Raw genomic sequence first — 19,837 nt, 5'->3', positions numbered from 1 at the left:
ACACATAAATACTAGCGCTGCAACTAACGATTATTTTAATTAATACTTGACTCATTTGTTGATTATTTTGTCAATAAATGATGAATCGGATTTAAAAAAAATGCTTTTAATTTGAATTCCTTTATTAAAAATGGGACATTATTTAAAACTTACAGTGCAGAAAATACATTAATTAATTATATTAGTTGATTATTTTGTCAATAAATGGACGAATCAGATTATTTTTTAATTGCTTTTAATTTGAATTGCTTTATTAAAAAGGGGACATTATTTCAACTTGTCAGTGCAGAAAATAGATAAATAAATTATATTAGTTGAATATTTTGTCAATAAATAGATGAATCGGATTTAAAAAAAAAACGTTTTTAATTTGAATTCCTTTATTTAAAAATGGGACATTATTTCAACTTGTCACTGCAGAAAATAAATAAATAAATTATATTAGTTGACTATTTTGTCAATAAATGGATGAAACAGATTTTTTTTTTAATGGTTTTAATTTAAATTCCTTTATTAAAAATGGGCCATTTTTTCAAATTGACACTGCAGAAAATACACAAAAAAATATATTAGTTGATTATTTTGTCAATAAATGGATGAATCTGATTTTTTTTTTAAATAATGTTAATTTGAATTCCTTTATTAAAAATTGGACATTACTGTATTTCAAATTGACAGTGCAGAAAATACACAAACATTAAGATTAAGTTACTGCATTAGTCAGTCAGTAGCATTTCGGAAAATATGCAAAAATATTGATCAGAGTTTTTCAAAGTAAAAGCAAGTGTTTTGTTTGGCTTCTACACAAGTTGTCCCTTCATGGATTGTTAATATAAAAAGCAGAATATTTAATGTTTAGAAGCTGAAATTCAGAGGATTTGGACAATTTTTAATTAATAAACGATTAATCAATTACTAAAAATAAATAGTAATTAATTTGATCATCAATTAATAATTCATCGTTGCTATGTGAAAAACACGTCCATTTTTTTTTCATTTTTATGTTTTTGGAATGAAACTGATTGCAAACATCCCAGAAACAATAAAATATCTAATAATAATAGAAATGTAAAAATAAAATAAAAAATGGACAGCAACGCAATGCGTCTTGAATACAGTACATACTGTATATACTTATTTCATCCTACTTGCATGTTTATGCGTGTGTTTGTTTCCAGTATCCTGTAACACAAGGCATTTCAGTTACGTGGTATCTCAGGCTGAATACAAGGGGGCGCCATTCGAATGTAGCAAACACAGTAGAAGAGCGATGAAGAACGTCAAGCCTTGCAAGTGTAAACAAGCAGGAAAATGACAGCAATTTTTGCTGTGTGCAATGTTTTTGTGTTTACAATTTTGAAAAAAATAAAATAAAATACAACGCAAACCTGCAGGAAGAAGAGATGCTGCGTGATGTCCTGCACCAGCTCCTCTTCGACATTCTCCGGGTAGAACTTGGCCAGGAAGTGGAGGGTGATGGGCTCCTCTTTGGGCACATCCTGGTCCAGCACCTGACACACACAAGATGGCTGTCAGCCCAGTGAACCGAGTTGGAAATTGTTCATCGGAATTGTGATATCCTTCCTTGCAGTGTTAATTTTAACAAGAAATTTTAATTTTGTTTTACTTATAGTCTGTGGACTAAAATTAATTAAGGTTTTAGTCATAATTTAGTCATCTGGTTGCATTTTAATTTTCTTCCAATTTTAGTCGACGAAAATAAAGAGCAATTTTAGTCGACAAATTGACAGTTTACTCAATATTTTCCTTCAGCATACATTTCAACTTTTATAAAGTTTAGTCATTGACAAAATTGTCAGTCAATTTTATTTATCGTTATAGTCTCAATGAATGGCTTCTATTTTAGGTTTTGTTTAATTTTCGTCGGAAAAAAACAAAAAAATTTGTGCCCAAATTTATGACGAAAATTTTTTGTCGACGAAATTATCACTGCTTCGTTGAGCTCCACAGGGGAAATTCAGGCCTTACTGCAGTAAAAATTCAAAATAAACAAACCAATATGGAATATGTTTTCATCATAATTGTGTCGTAAAAATAGTCATACATTGTATTTAACTCATTTGCTCCCAAAAACGTATTAATACATTCTATTTTCAACGTATTAAGTGTCCCAAAGACGTAAAAATATATATATATTTTTTTATATTTGTTTTTTTGTTTTTTGTTTTTTTTGGGTATGAAAAAATGGTAGTAATTACAAAAACGGCCTGGAGGTGGCAGCAAAGTATATGAGCTAAACCAGATTTCCCCACAATTCTCAGCAGATTTGTGAATAATGATGAAACTTAGCTATATTCTAATGCTAATTGCTGCCAAATGGAAACAGATAGAAATATACTTTTTTTCCTGATGAAAAAAAAAAAAGAGACTCCAACCTTTCTTTTGGTAGGTTCTATGTGTGTGTTTTTTTTTGTTTGTTTTATTTATTTATTTATTTATTTATTTATTTATAGCAATAGAACACGAAATTATGTGGGTCTTGCAAAATCAGTCAAAATCCAGTAAAACAGCCGGGAGCGAAGGGGGTTGGTTCTGTGAAAATGGTTGCCAGTGAAAAATTTGATAAACTACGAATTTATATTTTTTCTTAATGAGTTTTTCTGGTTATAATAGAGAGGCAGACAGACAGAAAGATATATATGATAGGCAGACAAATAGAGAAACAGATACAATGGAGAGACAGACAGGCAGATGAGATACAGATGTGCAGGCAGACAGGCTGAGGCAGAGATAAAGGGTGCTTTGCCGTCATCTTGTGGCATCTACTACCAACGAGAGTAGAAATCATTTGCAGATTTTTGCAATTGGCAGGAAGGAGGTCTTCCATAAACTATGGAAATTCCCCAACCACTTTACCCAAAATCCTAATCTTTTTGACTCGAATGCTCCGAGCTTTAACATGCTTTCAGTATGTCACTTTGAAATGATATAAACGTGTCATGTTGAATGGCATGGAATCATGCAGAATATTTGAATGATGTGAATCGGTGTATAAATGAAGAAATTGGAGCAGAAAAATAAAAATGATAATAATCAGAGCAAGCAGGAGCACTTCGAGGATGTCTTGGATTTGTTGAAAAAATGTCTCTTTGGTGCTCAAGAGCTTGCCCTGACGAAGGCCTACCAAGCCCGAAACGCGTAGGCAATTTTTAATCAACTGGCCATGTTGCAATAAATGCCTTTCATGTGCTAACCCTTTGAGTGCCTCATTTTTTTTCTCTTTTGTTGGACAAAATGGAATAATGTTTGAAGAATCAAGTAGCTAATGGACATAAAATCATCCCTGAAGTGAAATGAAAGAGTTGAATGTTTTGAATGTCACATTGAAACAATGTCACTTAGTAGATTGTAAATTAGCTTAGCATTAGCATTATCTTAGCATTATCTTAGAATTAGCTTAGTATGCTGAGGTAATTACCTAACTTAACATTTGCAAGATAACTTAGCAATAGCATGCTAACTTGGCATTGGCATTAACATGCTAAGCTACCTTTAGCATGCGAAGCTAACTTAGCATTAGCATTACCATGCTAAGTTAGCATTAACATCTTAATTTAGCATTAGCATTCTAAGCTAACATTAGCATGCTAACTTAGCATTTGTATTAACATGGCATTGATTTGGCTGGTGTTTTTCACGGAGGCCGCCTCACCTTCTTGTCCATCTTGAGCCAGGCAACCGTGTCCTTGACGTTGTACCTGAGGCCGAAGAACCAGGTCTCCCTCAGGCCAAGAGTTCTGCACACCAGCTCCAACAGATCCTTCCCCTTCCACTTCATCTGCGTCACACAGCGCAAAGCAAAACACTTCCACGCTCACTCACAGAAACACAAAGCTCAAATACTTTGACCGGCTTGACGTGACAGCTGATGTTAGTTCATAAAAAAATAAATAAATACTTGTGGGAAAACTCAACTATTTTTTCCAATTCATTTTATTTTTGCTTTATTGATCAAATTTACATATTTTAATGAATGCATGCACATTGATTTTGTGATGCATTTAAACACGTGCAAACGTCAAATTAGTTGATCTGATCTGAGTTGATCTATTCAATTGTAGTCAGTATTTTCTTATTGTTTTATTTAGCGTAGTAAGAATCAATATGTTTAAATTTCTAAGTAAAACATGAAGCAAACTTGTTTTGTTTATCCCACTATTATATTTTTAAGGCATTTTATGCATTGTCTTGTGTTTTTAATTGGTGTTTTTTGTTTTTGTTTTTACAATTTAAACTAGTGCATCTTCTTTAAAAAAATAAATAAATTAATAAAAACAGGAAAAAACAACATGTTGCTCATCCCACAGTCATTAAATAAAGGATTTGTTTGTTAGTTTAATTTAGAATTATATAGTGTATATTTATTACTATAAAATATTTTTATTAAGTTATTGATGCATGTAAAACACTATTATAATAGTACATTTTTGTCAGTATATTTATACTATAAAACAGGGGTGTCAAACATACGGCCCGCGGGCCGGATCAGGCCCGCAAATGGGTTTAATCCGGCCCGCGAGATAATTTTGAAAGTAAAAAAAAAAATAAAAAATATTTTTTTTTTTACAAATTTGTAATGTCCGACTAATTAATCAGCCAGCCACAATCAAAACATATAACTTTGTAATTTCACAAGCAGTCCTCAGATGACCAATGCAACTTGTCCAGGGAATCGTCGTCCGGGATGTCATTATTTTACACACAACTTTAACTACAGTTTGTTTAATTATTAGTATTTTTTTTTGTAATCATACACCAACATAAATGTGTTAAATACGACACAAATTCAATTACTGGTAACACAAATAGATATGACAAGGATAAACGTCCTTATAACATCATTAACTGCGCCATGCAATGCATTCTGGGAACAATATATATGCAAAACAGGTCGATTTCACACGTCCAGAATGTATACCGGCAAAGTGTTGCTGTGTTCTATTTGCATTTGTGTTATTTTTCGGAACAATATGATTACAATTGAGCTCCGTAATTTAGGTCTGGTCCACGAAAATCTGCGTATAAATGACAGCAATTGTTTTTAAGTTATATACCGTTATTTTTCCGATGCGGCCCACTTGATAATATATTTTCCTCCATGCGGCCCCTAAGCAAACGTGAGTTTGACACCCCTGCTATAAAACAATGCATTGTGTTTACTGAAAATAATATTAAATGAAGAAATGAATAAATAAGAATATATTTGTTTACAGTCTTCCCTCGCTATAACGCGGTTCACTTTTCGCGGTCTCGCTGTATCGCGGATTTTTTTTTAAGTGCAATTTTGCATATTTTTTTACAGTAATATACCCATTTTAGAAAATTTATGAAGGTTTGAACATTGTCAATGTTTGAACAAGAGAGAAATGTGAGAACATGTAAATGCCTCAATGAGAAAAGTGTATAAATTGTGCGGGTGGGGATTTTAGAGCCTTAAAACATTTATAAGAGTTGTAAAACATAAAGCTAACTACTTCGTGGATTTCATTTATTGCGGGTATTTTTTGGAACCTAACCCCAGCGGAAAACGAGGGAACACTGTAATTGACATTGTGTTTGTTGTATTTATCTTAAATGAATTTATCAATCCAATAAATACATGATAGCCTATCAAATTTGTTTTGATTTTCCCCTTACTTTTGACCAACGTCGTTTTGTTTTTGTTTATTTTACAGTACGTATATATTTATTATAGTTTACGAGCTACTGTACTCTATTATTATTATTATTGCGTGCATAGCTCCCTGCTGCCATCTAGTGCCTCTACGGGAGACTTTCACCACAGTGGCGAATTCAATTTATGGCGGTTTATAGTTATTGTGTGTTATTTATTTCCTTTTCTTTTATTGGGTGTTCACGAACCTCGCAGCTGAACTCCATGTCCGACTCCATGGTGCATATCCTGACGTTGAAGCTCTTGTTTTGCTTCCTCGCCAGAGAGTTCAATCCCATTTTGGCCGCCAAGTAGTTCGCCATGGCCACGAAAGAGATCACATTAAAAAAAATAAAAAATAAAAACAATCGCTCAACAGTCCCCGACTGGCCCCAAGGTGTCCGTCAAGCCATTTTAAAACATATTCCGGCGTCTTCAGCATGGGATAATCCAATTTACACGCATGCTAATTTCAAGCTAACAAGCCAAAAAGTTGGAGCGATATTGAAGTGAGGTTGGCACAATTATATGATCCATGTATAAGATATCGAGCATATTAGTCAATCTTAATTGTTTCACAGCTTGTTGAGATAATTTTCATCCCTAGAAGTGTCAAAAATTAATTTTGTTTCGAAGCGCGAAGCTACCTATTACTTTTTGCTGGCGACTTCATGTCCAAGCCTGGGGAATGGTGCTACATTCAAGGATCGTCGGGAAATGTTGGTACCACGCTGACAAAGAGCACATTGAAGATGGTAAATTAACATATAGTCTCGAGTTAGTGTTTTGTAAATAAAAAATACACAAAAGAAGTGTGTTTTGTTGTTTTACGTCTTCTTGTTTTGTATTTTAATATTCTAAACCCAATATTTATTGAATTTCGAGGCGAAAAGGCATCGCACCTTGCCCCACCCTCTTCAGCGGAGCTTGCGAACAGTATCCTGCGGCGTTCAAAGACCGCCAAACTGTGTCGTTACCATGCTCACAAGTGACAATAAACGAATGTACTTCCTTGAATTGTACTTTATAACGACTCTAAAAAAGGGTAGACATTTAAATGAATAAATTTGACGCTGTAAATCTAATTAGTGCTACATATGATCGTGTTTCAACAAAGTGGTAGTAACCACGGTAGTAAGTTTGGAGTCAATAAATGCATCATCCACAAGCAATCAATCAGGAAAAGCACCTCCCCTTTCGCCCCGCCTTCTCGCCCAGCCCCCTGCGCCAGAAGGGGGTGGGGCTGGGGCGATGAGGTAATCGGGGTAAACAGAAAAGATGGCGGCGTGGGTCGCCGGAGAGAGGCTGTCGAGCCCGACCGGGACCGGGGCCGGGAGCGGCAGCGAGGCCGGGAGCGCAAGTCGCGACCGCCGCGGCGAGAAGTTGACCGATTTGCCCACCGAGCTGTTGGAGCACATTTTGTGCTTGCCGGTACTCGAGCACGTCGACATTTGCAATGTGTCCTGCTGCTGCCTGCGCCTGCGTGACGTTTGCCACGGTCGAGGGAAGGTGTGGGGGCACCAGTACAAACTCAGGTCATTATTATTATTGTTGGAATATGATTGATTATACATGAGTACGATTATTGTTATTTAGCAATCACGTTCGGAATCTGAGGTGTAGCTCGCTTGGTGTCTTGTTCATGGTTCGAGGTGTAGGCATAAGATTGTCCTTTTGTGTCTGAGTTGTGTTATAAGTGGGTTTGTCCCGATAATAGACATAATAATAGTTATTTCACCGCCCCATTCTCACGATGACACATTTATAGATGGCCGCGACTGCAGAGGTTTTACCCGCAGAACGAGAGCTGCGATTGGCTGCGCGAGTACAAAACGCGCCACCGGGTGGGCATCCAAATCCGGAGGACGGTGGAGTCCATCTCCAAGCGCTTCTTCACGGAAGTGGTGAGTGGACACAATGAAGAGAATTTAACATCGCATATGCTAACGTATACTTCCAAACGACATTGACTAGCCAATAAAAGTTATGTGAATTGTGCGTTAAAATAAATAAATAAATAAAATACTAACACAGTCATGTTTTCTGCCTGCTCTGTGTGAACTATTATTGAAGCTCAATTAGGCACCTTCTCTGCCTCTTCTTGCTTTTAATGATGCTGCATCTCTTACACTTGAGCTCAGTGCTGCCTGACAAGTTGTGGAGCAACGTGGTATTACACTGAAGGCGTCTATATTTAATTGTCTGTGATGAAGGCTGTAAAAATCAAACGAACAAAGAAAAAAACAAATGGAAAACGTTATATGCGCGATAGCGGGGGAAGACTCCCCAAAATGAACATCTTGAAACTGATTTTTTTTATTATTATTATTTTTTGTTCCAGCCATGCATCGGCCAAGTGCTGGGCGACAGCTTCGCCGAGATCGAGTCGCTGGGGATGCCCGAGCATTTCTGCGAGGACGAGCTGCTCTTTATCCTTCACGCCGAAAAGAGGTTAGTTGTTTCTTTGTGTTTCTAACCGGCGGTGGGAATTAAGCAAGTATAAGCACATTAGTACCTCAACTTACGGATATTCCAATAAGCCATCGCTTGGTCCAATTTTATTTATTCATTTATTTATTTATTTTGCTTTTTGTTTCAAGCTAAAATTGCAAATCTAACAATATAACATGAAAGACAAAAGGAGCAGTTTAAAGGGATACTTGACTCATTGAATTTTCAGCAGTGAAAAGTTCATATTTTGTCCAGAATGAATTTGATAACTTCATTATTTTTCATGTACAATAAAAACCTTTAAAAAGTACATTTTCTACTTGCTGTCGACTGATGATGACATCACCTGTGCTGAGGAAGTAGGTAACGGCCAATCATGGCTTACCTGTTTTCTGGGTTAGGTCAGTAAACTGACCTACTTACTTCCTCAGCACAGGTGATGTTGTCATCAGTCGAAATGAATATTTTGTCTATTATTAATGTAACTTCATTATTTTTCATGTACAATTCGTACCTTTTAAAAAGTCATTGTTCTACTTGCTGTCGACTGATGATGACATCACCTGTGCTGAGGAAGTAGGTAATGACCAATCATGGCTCAGTTTACTGACCAAACCCAGAAAACAGGTGAGCCATGATTGACCATTACCTACTTCCTCAGCACGGGTGATGTCATCATCAGTCGACAACAAGAGGCAAAAATAGTTTTTAAAGGTACTAATTTTACATAAAAAAAAAAAAAAGTTTTTAATTCATTAAAGAAGTTGTATGCATACGAGGGATGTCCCGATACGATCACGTGATCAGAACTCGGGCTCGATCACGTGGTTACTGACTCGATCAGTATCGGACATTGTCTCCTGATCAGGACTCGGATAAATATATGAGGTTATTATGATGTATTTTTTTTTATCTTTTTTTTTTTAATTAAATCTGGAGTTGGGTGGTGCCACAGAGTGACACTTCATTTTTCCACACAGTGCGTGCGGCATGGCGTCACTCTACTACAGTGACACATTAATGCTATCGAGCGGTAGGGCTAAACAAGGAAATGGCACCGAGGTATTTGGAAGTGGAGATACTAAAGTTATCATTAATACTGTAATAATCTCATAATTAATACTGTATACTGGTCAATAATGGCCTTTTGAGTAACTCATAGATGTGCCAAAAAGGGGATTTAAATGGTTTACGTAATTTAAACACTGTCCACTCACCATATATAAGATGTTGGGGTTGTTTTGTAAAAAAAAAAAAAAAAAAAAATCTCCTTAATAAAACGCCAAGGTATCGGATCAGGACTCGGAATCGGCCGATCTCAAAATGAGGTGACTCGGACACGGACTTTGGGTCCAAAAAAGTGCAATTGCGACATCCCTAATGCATAATTCCCCTTTTATTATTTTCTAACGCCTCTCTGTGCTTGTCCATATAGGAAAAGTCTGACGTTGAAGTACTATGCAAAGAAGATCCTTTACTTCCTGAGACAGCAGAACATCCTGCGCGCTCTCAAGAGCTTCCTCGAGCAGCCGCCCGAGCAGCAGTCGGCGCTCGCAGGTCAGAAAAAGTCAATCGTTTTCTTGTAAAGTGGCCATTTTAGAATAACTTTTCCTAGTGCTCCCATCAAGATGAACTCCCTGTTTTAATTACCAAAAGACTAAAACAAAGGACATTTTGCGATAATTATTGTTAATGTTAGTTTTGTAAACATAAAATGTAGTTTCAGTTAGTTTTCGTTTTTCAAAAAGCATTTTTGTTTTTATTTTATTTCATTAACGACATTGTTTTTCGAATTTCAGTTTTAGTTTTTTTGTTAGTTTTAGTTCATTAAAATAACCTTGGAGGAGCCCAAGAAAAAAAGTCGTCTGCCGTTTTTGGATCTCAACTCAACATCTAGCAGCAGCCAATAGAAAAGCACCTACATGGTGTTTTTGTTTTTAAATATTGCGCACAAGTAAACGCTTAAAAAATAAATAAATAAATAAATAAATAAATAAATAAATAAATAAATAAATAAATAAATAAATAAAAACTAATACAGAAATTAACTAAAACTAAATTAAAACTAAGTATTTATTAAATAACTAAAACAAAAACTAACAGAACCACCCTGAAAACTAATTAAAACTAACTAAATTTAATTAAAAAAAAAAAAAAAAAAAAAAAACTCAAACTAAAATAAAAATTAACTGAAATGAAAAATTCAAAAGCTATAATAACCCTGCAGGACACCCACAAAAAACCTGGACATGACATGTTAGGGTTATTTTCCCGGGCTCCTTGTAAATGTGGACTTGTCATCCTCATAATTGTATCCAGTAGGGTTGGAATGATATCCAAACATCACGGTACGATATTATCACGATATGAAGGACACGATCCGATAATTATCACGATATCGCAGGGAGGTTGGCGATACAAAAAAAATCACAATTTTGTAAAAAAAAAAAAATCAGCTCATACTTAAAAAAGAAAAACAATATTGTGCTTTTGTACATTACAGCAATGAAAAATATTATAAAAATATTATAAATATTATATATAAAAATATATAAATATATATATTGAGACACTTGCAAATGCAAGTACACATTGAGCTCCTACACATATGACTCTGTTCACAAGCATATTACTTTTCCCTTTATTAGCGTGGATTTTAAACATAGAAGGGCCAAAACATGCCAAGTGAAATGTAACGGCACTAAAAAAAAAAACAACAACAAAAAACTAGCCACCAGAGGGTGCTAGAAATTCACAAATGGAAATCAACCCGACTTTTTTTTTTTTTTTTACGGATGTGCTGCTATTAACAGCCATTTTCACTGAAGCAGCCCCCTTTTCTCCCAGATGTTTTACTGGATTTTGACTGATTTTGCAAGACCCACAGAATATTGTGTTCTATTGCTACAAAAACATTGAACCAAAGAACCATTAGTCTCTTCTTTCATCAGGGAAAAAAAAAAACGTATGTTTCTATCTGTTTCAGTTTTGCAGCAATTAGCATTAGAATATAGCTAAGTTTCACCATTATTCACATTCCTGTTGAAAACACAGGGGAAAAGAGCTTGTTGCAACATGCCATCTGCTGCCATCTGCTGGTTGTTTTTGGTAAAAAATACCATTGCTTTCAGCCACCTCTTCATGTCAGAAGCAGCATTAAAGCCTTCTGTTTGCGCTTGCATAAAAAAAAACATAAAACATGTATACATCAGTTTTTGGGAGTGAAGGACAAAGTATTAAAAAACGTATTTACACGTTTTTGGGTTTGAATGGGTTAATATCGTGACGTGACGGCGATATATTGCGGCAGTTTTAATATCGCGATTTCACAGATATCGCCGTTATTGTCACATCCCTGGTCTCCACAGGAGCCGTCCTGGTGGACCAGTACTGCAACCCGCTGGCCGACGTCACGCTGGACGGGATATCGGCGCAGCTGCACGACATCGCCGACAAGGTCAAGAAGACGCTGCGGGCGAAGAATCCGTCGCACCCCAGCCTTCGCGTGGCTCCAGGTGACTTCGGCGAAAAAGAAAAAATTTTGCCATAGCGTCCGTCCTCCCTGGCGTCCTCCTGACACCCGCTTTGTCGTCTCGGAAAGGGGGCGAGCATCCTGTGCTGGAGGACTTTGAGCTCCAGCGGCAGGTCTTCTGCGCCCTCAACGCCGTCTTGTATGAGCAGCTACAGTTCAAGGGCAACCAGTTGGACTACTACAACCCCCTCAACTCTTACATCCACCAGGTAGGGTTGCAAGACATTGGAAATTTCGTCATTTTAGGTCAGGGTTTTTCCACACTCAAATTGAGGCAGGAAAAGGGGTGGTATCACTCTGACTATGATGGGTGATTACCAGTACCAGGTATCTGTATTGGTGCTAATACCAGTCTTATTTTATGGTATCGGTACTCCACCGACCTCCTGCACCCATTTTATGATCAGGGACTAGAAATTATATGAATAAGAAGTTGCCATTCAATTTTTTTGCCATTTAAAAAAATAAATAAATAAAATAAAATAAAACATTTTTTTGCGCCCGAGTCCGAGTCACCTGATTTTGAGGATCTGCCGATACCGAGTTCCGTTCCGATTCCTCTGCAAAGGATTAACATATTCACTCCCGGCCATTTTGACTGAAGCAACCCCCTTCACTCCCGGCTGTTTTACTAGATTTTGACTGATTTTGCAAGTCTCACAGCATATTGTGTTCTATTGCTACTATATAAAAACATACTAAAAGAAAGATTAGAGACTCTTCTTTCATCAGAAAAAAAACATTTTTGTATCTGTTTCCCTTTTGCAGCAATTAGCATTAGAATAGAGCTAAGTTTAATCGATATTCACATTCCTGGTGAAAACACTGTCAAAAAGAGCTTGTTACAGCATGGCTCCAGCTGATCTCTTATACTCTGCTGCCACCTGCTGGTCGTTTTTTGTAATAACGACCATTACTTTAAGCCACCTCTTCATGTCAGAATGTGCATCAAAGCCCTCTGTATGCTCTTGCATTAAAAAATAAAATAAAATAAATACATTTGTGGGAGTGAAAGACAAAGTATTTAAAAAACGTATTTGCACGTTTTCGGGTTTGAATGAGTTAAGGAGGGGGAAAAAGTGCTTACATCCATCCATTTTCTTGACCGTTTATTCCTCACAAGGGTTGTGGGGCGTGCTGGAGCCTATCTCAGCTGGCACTGGGCAGTAGGCTGGGGACACCCTGGACTGGTTGCCAGCCAATCGCAGGGCACACAGAGACGAACAACCATCCACACTCACAAGCACACCTAGGGACAATTCGGAGCGCCCAATTAACCTGCCACGCATGTCTTTGGAATGGAGACCGGAGAAGACTCACACGGGCACGGGGAGAACATGCAAACTCCACCCAGGAAGGCCGGAGCCTGGACCCGAACCGGAGTCCTCAGTACTGAGAGGTGGACGTGCTAACCAGTCATCCACCCAAAGTGCTTCCAAATGTATTTATTTTTTTCAATTTGAACAAAACCATCCCAGTAATTTTTGGGGGGTGCCATCAGAAGTGCACAAAATAATAAATAAAAATAAACAAAATCTTTTGTTGGGCAATTCGTTTACCGCTGGATGATTTTGTTGCTTGATAGCCCCTAAAATAATAATAATAATAAAAACAAAATTGCCAAAAATGAAAATCCCGATCATTTCCTTTCTTTCAGGCTATTCGTTGCTACTCCAGTTGAAGTTTCCTGTCAAACTAAATATAACAAAGATGTGTAATTGCGTACTGTATATTTATATAGCGTACTGTATATTTATATATTATATATTTCTATCCATGTTTTGTTTGACAGGTGCTGCTCCGCCGCAAGGGCATCCCCATCAGCCTGTCTGTGCTCTACATGACGCTGGCCCAGAGGTTGGGCGTCAAGCTGGAACCGGTCAACTTCCCCAGCCACTTCCTGCTGCGCTGGTGCCAAAAAGATGGAGGGTACCTGAAGGCAATGCTCAAGTTTTGCGTTAACTTCGGGTTAACACCTTCCCAATCTCGCCCCACACAGGAGCGACGACATCTACGACTACGTGTACATCGACGCCTTCGGCAAAGGCAAGCAGATGACGGCCAAAGAGTGCGAGTACCTCATCGGGCACCAGGCCAGCGCCGACTACTACGCCGGTATCGCTACCACCGACGTGCTGCTCAGGATGGTGGGAAACCTGCTCAACATCGGCAAACGAGGGTAACTCTTTACTTGAATTTTTATGTGAAAATTGACACAGCAGGTACCGACACAAGGATTAGCCGTTGCATAGTTCAGCGCCTCACCACTAGAGGGAGCCGTGGACCAGTAAAAGACAAAGCTGAAGTCGTATTGAAAAGGAAAGAAGACAAGACATTTTTGTTGTTTTGTTTTGGAGGGAAAGCAAGGAGAAGTCGTACCAGCTCCTGAGGGACACGCTGGACCTTTTCCTCACCATCAACCCCGACAACGTTCCCTACCTTCTGCTGCAGGCCAGGCTCTACTTCCACCTCGGCATCTGGCCCGAAAAGGTACGCTGGTGCTCATACTCTCTCTCACTCTCATATTCGCTTTCTCTCTCACTCTCACGCCCACACACTCTCCAACTCAATCTCTCTTCTGCTCTTCACATTCTCTCACAGTCTTTCTCCCTCCCATAGCTCACTTTCTCTCTCACATACATTCAGGGTCTCTCTTACTTACTCTCTCATGCTCACTCTCTTTTTTGCTCTTTCACTTTCCATACTCTCATGCTCTTACATCCTCCCACATTTTTTTCTCTTTCGCTCTCACACAAAAAAAATCACATTCTATCACACACTTGCACATGCTCTCTCTTTCACACATTCTCTCTCCCACACACACACTCTCCGACTCAATCTCTCTCACATACTTTCTCCCTCATATACTCTCACATTCTCTCTCTCAAAAACACACACTGAATACTCTCTTTGATCTCTGTGTCACTGTCTCACGTACTCTCTTGTTCGCTCTTTTTCGTTCTTTCACTCTCTTCATTACTCTCACGCCATCTCTCTCAAACTCTTTCATCCTCCCACATTTTCTCTTTCGCTCTCACATTCGGGCTCTCACATGCTGTCTATCACGCGCTTGCACATGCGTTCTCTCTCCCAATCTAAAATTCTCCCTTACATACTCTCTCTCACTCTCACACACTCTCTCCCACTGATCTCTCAAATTCTCTCACATTATTCCCCCTCATATTCTCACTATCACATTCTCTCTCTCCCTCACACACACACAGAGTACTCTCACTGTCACTCTTCTCACTCTTTCCGTCGCTCTTTCACTCTCTTCCAGACTCGCTTATACACACTCTCTCATTATCTTACATTCTCCCACATTTTCTCTTTCGCTCTTACACAAAAACTCTCATTGCTGTCCATCACACACTTGCACATGCTCTCTTTCTCTTACATTCTCTCTCTCTCTCTCACTGCCACACACTCTCCCCCCAACTCAATCTCTCTCACTGCTCTCTTACTACTTTCTCCCTCACATACTCGCACTCTCACGTTCATGCACTCTCACACACACACATTGAGTACTCTCTTTGGCATGGTCTCTCTTACTGTCACTCTCACATTCTCGCTCTTGCCCACTCTCTCCCACACTCTTTCGCTCTCTTTCATACTCTCACACAATCTCTCTCTTACATCCTCACACATTTTCTCTTTCGCTCTCACACACAAACTCTTACAGGCTGTCTATCACACACTTGCACATATTCTCCCTCTCTCACTCACTCTCTCCCACTCAATCTCTCTCTTACTACTTTCTCCCTCAAATACTCTCCCTCCCATGCTCTCTTTCATTCACATTGAGTACTCTCTTTGACATGGTCTCTCACTGTCAATTTCTCACATATTCTCTCTTGCTCATGCTTTCCGTTGCTCTTTCACTCTCTTTCTTACTCTCATAAACTCTCTCTCATACATCTTCCCACATTTTCTCTTTTGCTCTCACACTCAAACTCTCACCTGCTGTCACACACATGCTATCTATTAGGGGTGTGAATTGCCTCGTACCTGACGATTCGATCCGTATCACGATTCATAGGTAATCCCGATATGAATTTGCACGTCGATTGTTGCGATTTTTTTTTTTTTTTACTCAAATTTAGAAAATACCATTCAGTAAACTTGTACATGTACACTGTAAGATTTGTATGAAATTGTATTATTTAATGATCTGAAACTTCAGTTTTATAACTGTGAGCCAATGTATTTAACAAACAGGTTGTAACCTTTTTCCATGTTAGAACAGCATTGAAATAAAATATTAAGGCTTAATGTTCCATTAATATAACATTCTTCCATGCTTAAGGTGTGAAAGTTAGACATTTTGTTGAATATTTTTTCATAAAAAATGGATGTTAAAAAATCGATTTGGCTGCCTATTGAATCGATTCGAGAATTGCGTGATCAAGTATCGCGATATATTGCCGAATCGATTTTTTTTAACACCCCTACTATCTATCACATAAATATTTTGGTCCTCACAATGTAGTATGTACGAGTAGTCGAGTACACGCACCCCCCCCCCCCCCCCCCCCCCCACACACACACACACACACACACACACACCCATACTCTAGCTGTTGTACAGACACTCGCACAACCCCATCCACACACTCTCTCACTCACACAACTGCCGGCGTTGACGTTGCTCCTTCCTCTATGGGCCCCGGTCAGGTTCTGGACATTCTGCAGCACATTCAGGCACTGGACCCGTCCCAGCACGGCGCGGTGGGCTACCTGGTGCAGCACACGCTGGAGCACATCCAGCACAAGAAGCACCCCGCCGTCCCCGAGGTGAAGCGGCGCGGAACGGCCGACCACCGGGATGTCCGCTACTCGGTGGGCCTCGTCATGAAACACAAGAGGTGCGTTTGGGAGCGAAACCCCGCCCGTTCACAACCCCGCCCCCTTCCATTTCATGGATCTCCTTTGCCGCAGGTCGGGTTACAACTGCGTCATCTACGGCTGGGACCCCAAGTGCACCATGAGTCAGGAGTGGATCACCACAATGAGGGTCCACCAGCTGCCCGACGGTGCCGAGCAGCCTTTCTACAATGTCCTGGTGCAGGACGGCACCTGTCGATATGCCGCGCAAGGTAAAGTGGACCAATTCGAGATGAAATGATAGTTGATGATGCTGATAATGTCACACCTTGGAGCCGAGTAGGTTCATAACTATTTTACGGATCTTCCAACGCACGTTGGGTTTGTGTTGCAATACTTCATTTTTAATAAATGATATATTTTTTTAATGTAGAAATAACAGGTAGAGTATTTCATTATTAATAAAATTAATGCCATAAATGTAAATGAGTACCGTAATGAGGACGAAAATTATCATAAAAATGTTTTATTCCAAAACGTGAGGGATTGTTATCCTCAAGAATATAATACATTTTTTCTTCAGTTAATTAATGAGGATGCACAACAGTGCATTTTTTAAATACTTATTTGAAAAATAAAATTGGGCCAGTTTATGGAGCCTTACATTTGTTTTTCTATATTTTTGTTTTTAAATTGGAAATAATTAAGAAGTCCGTCATGAAAACTTTATTACAATAATTTTATTACCTTATTCAATACTTTAAAAAAAATCATGTTTTTTTAATCAATTTATTTTATTAAAAATGAAGGCATACAGTATTTAGTATATTTAGTTACAAAATGTTTTTCATTACGACCTGTTAATGTGAAAACTTAATATAAATAAAATGTTCTATATGTTTAGTTCCAATAATTGAAATCTGCAAATAGTCTTTTAAAAATAAATAAATAATAAAAACTCCACTACGAAAGAATAATTTCTAAATAAGAGTTTGCTGTGATGGAAACTTTAAAATTAATAAAATGTTGTTTTTTTCTTTTCTTTTTCATTAAACAAGGAATGCATCTTCTGAAAATTCCAAAATAATACTAAGTACAATACATTTTTGTACTTATAAGAAAAAATGTTGTTTGTTTTTTTGTTTTTTTTTATTAATAAGTTTTTTTTCTAGAATGAATACATATTTTTTCTCTTTTAAGATTTAAAAAAAAGAAAGGTAAAATAAATAAATGAAAAATACTGGGAAAAAATGAAGGTCTGTCATCATAAAGATGTAAAATACATTTTATATATATATATATATATATATATATATATATATATATATATATATATATATATATATATATATATATATATATATATTATACTGGGTCCATTATTGTGAAAACATCCTACAAAGCGTATATATGTTTTGTACTTATAAGAAAAATATAATGATGGTTTGTTAATATTTTTTTTCTAGAAAAAATACGTATATTTTTTTTTGTTCCCTATTTTCTTTTTTTTTTTCAGATAAAAAAAAAAAAAAAAGAAAGGTATGGTGAAGGCTGTCAATGTAATGTTATATATTTGTAAATGTATAATTCTATTTGTGCTTGAATTCCAGAGAACCTGGAGCCCCACTCAGTCCCCCTGGAAATCGGCCACTCGGAGGTGGGCCGCTACTTCTGCGAGTTTGCCCACACGCACTATGTGGCCAATGAGGAGCTGCGCGCGCGCTACCCCGACGACTCGGACTGCACGGAGGAGGCGGCGCGCGACCTCTACCCGCCGCACGCGCGCCCACCCACGCCCATGTAGTAGCCACCACATTCGCCATCGAGTCCCGTCCAATATGAAGGAGGAAGCGTATGGAGATAGATAGAAACTGCTCGGCCGTCGCTTTATTAGGTACACCTACGCCGGCTCATGACATCGTCCATTTTTTTAAGGTATTATTCATTTTTACAATATGCTCATTCACTTTGTTAGTAGTTCGTCTAATATGTTGACCCTCTCGTGTAGAAATATTAGGAACATCAACTGATCAATAATTATTAGAACTACTATTCGTGTAGATGCATATCTCCTGAATGTCATTATTATTCATTTTCTTTAAGTCATTTGCTCCCAAAGACGTATTTATACGTTTATGTTTTTCATGCTAGAGCATACAGAAGGCTGTCATGCAGCCTCTGAACTGAAGAAAACGCTTGAAGCAATGGTATATATTACAAAAACAACCAGCAGGTGGCAGCAAAGTATAAGAGATCAAACAGAGTCATGTTGCAAAAAACTCTTTTTTTTTCCCCACTGTTTTAAAGAGATTTGTGATGAAACTTAGCTATATTCTAATGCTAATTGCTGCAAAATGGAAACCGATAGAAATATACTTTTTCTTTTTTCCCTGATGAAAGAAGAGATGCTAATTTTTCTTTTGGTAGATTCCATGTTTTATAGCAATAGAACACAATACTCTGTGGGCCTTGAAAAAGCAGTTAAAATCCAGTAAAGGGGTTGCTTCAGTGAAAATGGATAGGAGTGAATGGGTTAATTGTGACCATAATGAGAATTTATCCGGCATTCCTGAAGGAAATTCAGGAATAGTTGATGGTCTAAATTTTGAACATTATTAAAAAATTGTAATTATTGTAATTGGGATTTCCAGGGGAAATTCAGGGATCATAATAAATAAAAATATGTAATCAATTACAACAAATTAAGTTATATATGTGTATATAGGCATACATACATGTGTATTAGGGATGTAGAAGATATCCCAACATCACGATACGATATCACGATATGAAGGTCATGATACGATAATTATCACGATATTGTGGGGAGGTTGGCGATACAAAAAAGGTCACAATGTTGTAAAACAAAAATGAGCTTATACTAAAAAAAAAAAAACCACAATATTGTGCTTTTGTATATGACAGCAATGCATGTAAACAACCTACAATCGCTAATAACACTTAAATTGAGGCACTTACTGGGTACTGCGTGCACACATCGACTTCCTCCACATATTGACTCGCTTCACAAGCATATTTCGTTCACTTCCTCTGATCATGAGCGTGGATTTCAAACATAGAAGGGCCAAAACATGCTTTGTGAAAATTCAACTGCACCTAAAAACTAGCCACCAGAAGGTGCTACAACTGCACAAATGGAAATCAACCCGACTTTTTGAACAGATGTGCTGCTTTTAATATCGTGACATGACGACGATATATTGTGGCAGTTTTAATATCGCGATATCACGATATTACCGGTATCCTTACATCCCTAATGTGTATGTATACTGACTATTAAAATAATTTCATGGCTATGGCTTTTTATTTGTCTATAACATTTAAACATTTTTGGT

The 19,837-nt window shown here is 37.7% G+C and overlaps 2 protein-coding genes across 3 annotated transcripts in view; one reads left to right on the top strand and one right to left on the bottom strand.

Moving 5' to 3' along the window:
- Window positions 1-6,381, bottom strand: part of nf2a (NF2, moesin-ezrin-radixin like (MERLIN) tumor suppressor a) — a 33,952-nt gene extending 27,571 nt beyond the window's left edge. For both annotated transcript variants that reach the window (XM_077522625.1, XM_077522626.1), the window contains exons 1-3: window positions 5,884-6,381; window positions 3,674-3,799; window positions 1,389-1,511 (exon numbers count right to left, since the gene is read on the bottom strand). In XM_077522625.1, coding sequence (XP_077378751.1) covers window positions 1,389-1,511; window positions 3,674-3,799; window positions 5,884-5,997 — 363 coding nt within the window. In that variant the 5' untranslated portion in view covers window positions 5,998-6,381. The remainder of the gene's footprint in view (window positions 1-1,388; window positions 1,512-3,673; window positions 3,800-5,883) is intronic.
- Window positions 6,382-6,913: 532 nt separating this feature from the next.
- fbxo21 (F-box protein 21) lies at window positions 6,914-19,796 on the top strand. Its single transcript, XM_077521146.1, has 12 exons — window positions 6,914-7,209; window positions 7,443-7,578; window positions 8,016-8,125; window positions 9,561-9,682; window positions 11,494-11,640; window positions 11,727-11,866; window positions 13,450-13,586; window positions 13,657-13,836; window positions 14,015-14,147; window positions 16,332-16,522; window positions 16,596-16,753; window positions 18,092-19,796. Exons 1-12 carry the CDS (start codon window positions 6,953-6,955, stop codon window positions 18,283-18,285), a joined length of 1,905 nt encoding a protein of 634 aa, XP_077377272.1. The 5' UTR covers window positions 6,914-6,952; the 3' UTR covers window positions 18,286-19,796.
- The last annotated feature ends 41 nt before the right edge of the window (window positions 19,797-19,837 follow it).

The sequence above is a fragment of the Festucalex cinctus genome, chromosome 5 (genome assembly GCF_051991245.1).
Source record: "Festucalex cinctus isolate MCC-2025b chromosome 5, RoL_Fcin_1.0, whole genome shotgun sequence".
Lineage (NCBI taxonomy): Eukaryota > Metazoa > Chordata > Actinopteri > Syngnathiformes > Syngnathidae > Festucalex > Festucalex cinctus.
This window is presented reverse-complemented; position numbering and strand designations above follow the sequence as displayed.

Excerpts from the sequence above, each read along its gene's own strand:
- fbxo21 (XM_077521146.1), top strand. The coding sequence starts at position 6,953 with ATGGCGGCGTGGGTCGCCGGAGAGAGGCTGTCGAGCCCGACCGGGACC. Across the intron at positions 7,579-8,015 it reads AGCGCTTCTTCACGGAAGTG|CCATGCATCGGCCAAGTGCT; the intron begins GTGAGTGGACAC and ends TTTTTGTTCCAG. Across the intron at positions 13,837-14,014 it reads CTCAACATCGGCAAACGAGG|GGAAAGCAAGGAGAAGTCGT; the intron begins GTAACTCTTTAC and ends TTTGTTTTGGAG.